Genomic DNA, 5793 nt, shown 5'->3' with positions numbered 1-5793 from the left:
CAAAGTGCTTTACAGTAAAAAAATAAAAATAAAACAGCAACACATAATATACTAAGCCATATTGCTAGTTAAAAGCTGGTCTAAAAAGATGTGTCTTGAGGTGTTTTTTAAAAGATTCCACAGAATCACAGAATCTTAAAAGCAGGTGTAAACCAGCCGCAAGCAAATTTCCTCGCATATGCCTTCTGGTGAAATGGCAGCGGCAATCCGAGCGAGACGAAGACGTAGGCCAGGGAGACGAACTGAAAGGGTTATTTTCTTGTCAACTTTTTCAGTTGAGTAAATACACAATGATTAAGCAGCAATGCAATATTACAGTTACTGGAAGAAATCAAAGAGGACACTGGATCCCGGACTCAGCATCACATTCCATTCCAGCAGTAATTCCTCTCTGCATATTTAAATATTGGCATCAGGATCAACATTCCTAGCATCAGCAGTGGGAATATCACAGTCTGCATAATAGCACAAGTACTTTAACGCTTTGCTACAGCGCAATCTACGGTCTGGCAAAAGACTATGCCACTAATGACCCCTGGTTCAAACAGGAAGTGGGTCTGTAAACTGTGATGGGTGTTTACAACTGTTATGGTGTTTTTTCCATTACATGGTATCTACTCGCCTCCACTCGCCCTTTTTCGGTTTTCCATTATGAAAAAGTCCCTGGTACCTGCTAACAGCTACTTTTTTTAGTACTACCTCGGTCGAGGTTCCAATCGAGCTGAGGCGATACCAAAAAGGTGACGTGAAAACCTGCAGACTGCTGATTGGTTGGAGAGAATCGCCACTAATCCCTGTGTCGCCATTGCTAGCGACAGATGGGAGGGGGGGGGGGTCCTGAACAAACCCGCCATGTTTAAATAGTTTTTTTTTTTTGCTGCCTCCATTTTCTTTTGAACCTAATTTGCCTTGTGGCAACAGCCCGATGCCGAGAATCAAAAACAACACACCTTTGACGTTCTGTGTGTGTGTTGCGTTAGGCGGTGGCAATTTGCTGCTATGACAACCATCATTCTCGCCTCACACATGAGGTGAAATAATAATAATAATAATAATAATAATACATTTTATTTATAATGCCCTTTACATTTCAAAAAGAAATCTCAAAGTGCTAGGTAGTGCCAATCTGCAGTGGAAAAAGAAGCCGCGGCCGAGTGGAGCAGGTACCATGTAATGAAAAAAAAAAAAGTTCGGTTATTTTTCCAAAAAGGGTCAGCTAACCTAGGGGTTTGTTTAAGTGCTTCGGTTCATTTGTAGCGTAATCCTTCCCTGATCTCAGGGATCAAATGAAATGATGGCCAAAAACGTCCTTTCATTCTTTATTATATACTGTATGTGCTGTAAATACTGTATATGTGTATGACTACATCATTACATCGTCCTTATTTTTCCATTCTAGAATCTAAATGCGTCTGTCAGAACGCATCAGAATGCCCTACAGACTCCGCCCCACTGTGCGTCCGATCTGGTGCTGGCGGCGTTGCCGTGGCGATGACTGAATGTGAGGTGGGGGCCAAACGGTGTGCCGGGGAGCAGGTCAACGTTTCCAGTATCGATGCGTGTCCAGAATAAAGATGTGTTGTTTTTTATTTTAGTCAGCACACTCATACACAAAGGATGGAGCAGCCAATATTTTACCCAACACTTAAATGATGTAAATATGTTCCTCCACTAGAGCTGGGCGATAAGATGAAACATATTGTCAAAACGATATAAAAAAGGACTACCGTAGATATTTTTCGGTATCCTTTCTACCGCAGTGTCAAAAAACCCAGCAGCTGAACTGCGTTACAGCAACATTTACGTTTGTTCTTTTTGCACTAGCATGTAATGAAATGAGAAAATATTCCATACTTTTAATTTGTAAATATTTAATACACACAGGAGTACACAAATATAGGCTTTGCTTTGTGATTATTTCATCTAGACAATTTATTTATTGAATTACAACATGCTATATCGCGATAGATATTGTTATCGAGATATGAAATTACTTATATTTCTGTTTAGAAGTGTCACCCGCCCTATCCTCTTTTTATATTTGTCGTGGAGTTGCTGATGATGAAAAACATTTGCATGTAAAATAAGATTCTGTTCTAAAGGTTTGACAAAATGCTAAATTTATTGTTTTTGTTGTAGGAAGTTAATAAAACACTTTTTAGGATACATTTTTGTTGTCTTGTTTTTGTGAAAATATATCAATTTGAAAGCTCTACTTCTGAACCACACCATTTCACAAACCACTTCCTATGAATTCAAAATGGGTTGGTTTCCAAATACCTTGCTTTGATTATGTGGCCTCATAACTTGGAATTTCTTTCTGTAGTTTTTTCCATAGTTATATAACATATATATAAAATCATGTGTCATTTCAATAAACCATTGAGCAGAATTCCATTCATTTTAGTGCACTGGATACGCTCTTATTTTGACAATCCTTTGGGGATGGTTGTTCTGTAATTTGGTATATTACTCATCTTGCCAATTGAGTCATAAAATAATGTTTAAAAAATAGAAATTAACTGAAAATAAGTCTTCCGGTACACTTAAAGATATTTTTCAAGTTGTTTCAAACAGAGCCCAACTTTTTGGTTTGGTTGGAGTTTTCATAAAAGGACAGCACATTGCTTGCAACATGTAAAACTTCATTTGCAACTTTTATTTTCTTAATAAAAATGAAATCTGCAACAGCAGTGAGAATTTTCCGATCTTAGGACTCAAAAACACACATAAATGACTTGATAAGAAGTATATTTGGCAGTGATTATCTATAGTGTGCATCCTTCTTTGTGAATTATCACCCTTAGGTGAGTCTTCCTCATTTTATTTGAGTCATTGTAAAAAAAAAAAAAAAAAACTTAATTTAGATATCTCTTGGTCACATTCCTAAGCATGTAAGGTTAGAACAATATTCTGAGGTGGGATCCAAATAGTACAAAATCTCCAAAAGAAATAAAAAAACAGACACTGGTAGGAATTTATGATTCTCTATATGTGTTAATATTCCACTCTGTGCATGTAATTAATTTTCCAAACGGTAAAGCCCCTCTTTGATAATGTTGTCTGGGACCTCTGTGAAGTCATAAACCTTTCATTCCCGTTTTTAGCCTTTTACACATCGACAGTCTATCTGCAAAGCTTTAAAATCCCAACGTTATGTTTTTTCCCAAATATCCACAGGATTAAAGACTTCTGTGCTTTCATGTTATTCTGTTTTTAGGGGTGCATGCACAAACTGTGAAATTCTGTGAAATACAGTATGTGAAACCCATTTTCTCTTGGTCTACCCTCATCACATAGGGTAGACCAACCATTGGTGCAGATCTACTGCCAATCCAACATATGTGGCCCTATAACGGTCATTCCTATATCAATCATATCTCAGGGTGGTTTTATGGCATATAGTTGTTCAACTGTCACCAAACATATACTAAATATGCCTATCCAGTATAGACATATACCAACTTGGTGGAAATTAAGCTTTGGTGCTTTCACATGTATGTCAATATTTAATGATATTTTTGAACCAAATCACCAATATAGGTGTTACCCAAATTACTCAAATGTGATATGTACGCCACATTGCCCGTTTCAAATTTGGTGCAAATCTGACATTAGATGACAGTATGATACATATTGTTGTCAGATACAGTATTGTCTTAAAAAATATGCTAAACAAAATGTGATGATGCCCTTTAAAAGAAAATTGCATATACCATACCAGGTAATTCTTTTTGAAAATAGCCTCTGAAACCTTTGAACCTACCCGAGCAAAATGAGTGCATCCAAAAACACAGGTTTGAGTCCATTTTAGACTTAGAGATAAGTTGCCCCGGGTTCTTGCACCCAAGTATACCTGAATACCAGTCTAGTTTTCTTTTACGAATGTAATGTTTTTAAAGAAAAACACGCAATATGTGCTTATGGCTATAATGTGAGATGGGAGATGAATTCAGGTTGAGGTCGAGTGCAGAAAAAGATTTTGAAGGATCATGTGGACTCACAGACGCCTTCATTGAGAATCTCAAACTGGTAGCTGGCACATTTGAGGGCAGCCATAGAACAAAGGTCCATGCTGCGAGTCCTCTGGGTCCGGGTCAGCTTCACACAGAACGTGTACTCTTGACCTCCGGGGCAGTTCCGAGCAGCTCTGCACTCACACTTCTTAGACGCTGAAAATAATTTGATACAATACAAGTAAAGTCTTAAAATAGGGTAAGTAGTTACTGTTTAAGCCAAATTTCTAGTAACATCTAACAGTAACATCAGACAATATGTTGCCAAGTTTTTGATAGCAGGAGTGAAAAGGAGTGAGTCTTCCTCAACATTTGTTGTGTTCTGTTTTCAGAGTGATGAAGACAATTTAGATACCAAACAGGGTGTAGGCTCTACATGTTCTCTCTTATCCTTCATCCATTTTTCATGTTTTTCCCAAATAATGTACAGATTTTGAGGCATTCTATTATCAGATGAATGGAAAAATAGAGCATATAGCTGCTGTGAATAGAGCATGACCCCGGACAACCCCTAGATTATGGGCTGAGACCGGAATGTTTCCAGCGTCTAGCTACGCCCCGGGCGTTTTGCATGATTTAGCTAGTATGATTAAACTTCAGGTCTGCTTGACCTCTTTTTGAATCCAAGCATGAACTGAATGTAAAAATGTCAAACTCACCCGAGCAGGTCTCCCATTCATAACACGTGTTGAGATCACAGCGCTCCTGGACAGAGCTCTTAGAGGACATGTTGGCTCTGAAGATGGCCCACTCCAGTTTGGCCAAATCAGCCGTGTCACACGCGCCTTCGTTGACAAAGAAGAGCGGGTCACCGTGGCAACGGCCAACATGGAAGGAGCACAGGGACATTGGCACGGTGACACCAATGTCCAAGTTTAGGATGCAGAGACTGTCTGGTTGTGATCTGCACGCGCGCGCACACACACACACACACACACACACACACACACACACACACACACACATAAAAAATAATGTATTACACTTAGCTTCCACGTAGTAGGTGTCCTATATCACTTTTTAATGGGACACCCTGCAGCCAATCTGAATTACGTATTCACCCAAACCATGGTATAATCAATTACATTGACGAGTGGTTTTAACAACCACAATTGTTTGATTTCATAAATCATAAAAGCTATTTGTATCTCCCACAATGGATAAAATGCACTGAAAGTGCTTCACATACAACTTCCTTCAAAGAACTTCAAATAATGAAGACACGCTCATAAGATATAAATAAAAAGAAGAAAAACCGAAAAACTTACAGGCAGCGCTCGCGTTGAATACAGACACATTTAGAGCCCTGTCGCTTCTGTCCTGGGCTGCACTGACTCTCAGGAACAAATGGTACCTCTACACACAGGACAGGCCCAGAAAACAACAAGAGACACCTTTGTCATTTCTTTCATACAGAGCTTTATACATCTACTATATATAAATATATAAAACATAAGTGGTCTCATCCACGGTGTGGGAGACAGTCCTGGATGTAATCCAATAGAAAAGCTGAGGGAAAAAGCCGCACTTTATCAAACGTATGGAACCAGATGTGTACGGTATTTACCAAACCAATCGTTTAGGCCTCATCCTCAAAGCAAAAACATGGTCTCAAAAAACACTGATGGCAAACAGACAGTTAAAGAAATGGACATAGCCACTCCGTAGACTTCCACGGAGACCAGTGAAATCTATTAAAAGTACTTTTCTTGAAGCTTGAAGACTTAGATGTGACGGGAGCAACCTGTCTGAAAGTTGTAAGTCTTCTGGTAGCTGT

General features: G+C 38.8%; 2 protein-coding genes across 2 annotated transcripts in view; one reads left to right on the top strand and one right to left on the bottom strand.

Moving 5' to 3' along the window:
* c7b (complement component 7b) overlaps positions 1-1713 on the top strand; it is a 21978-nt gene extending 20265 nt beyond the window's left edge. Inside the window, exon 18 of the mRNA XM_032539397.1 lies at positions 1400-1713. Within this exon, the coding sequence (XP_032395288.1) occupies positions 1400-1572 (173 nt within the window). The 3' untranslated portion in view covers positions 1573-1713. The remainder of the gene's footprint in view (positions 1-1399) is intronic.
* A 146-nt stretch (positions 1714-1859) lies between these two features.
* c6.2 (complement component 6, duplicate 2) overlaps positions 1860-5793 on the bottom strand; it is an 18191-nt gene continuing 14257 nt past the window's right edge. Inside the window, exons 16-18 of the mRNA XM_032539392.1 lie at positions 5285-5372; positions 4676-4920; positions 1860-4172 (exon numbers count right to left, since the gene is read on the bottom strand). Of these exons, the coding sequence (XP_032395283.1) occupies positions 3991-4172; positions 4676-4920; positions 5285-5372 (515 nt within the window). The 3' untranslated portion in view covers positions 1860-3990. The remainder of the gene's footprint in view (positions 4173-4675; positions 4921-5284; positions 5373-5793) is intronic.

This window comes from Etheostoma spectabile, chromosome 16 (assembly GCF_008692095.1).
Source record: "Etheostoma spectabile isolate EspeVRDwgs_2016 chromosome 16, UIUC_Espe_1.0, whole genome shotgun sequence".
Classification (NCBI taxonomy): domain Eukaryota; kingdom Metazoa; phylum Chordata; class Actinopteri; order Perciformes; family Percidae; genus Etheostoma; species Etheostoma spectabile.
Note: the sequence above shows the minus strand (reverse complement) of the source record. Positions and strands in the feature narration are given on the sequence as shown.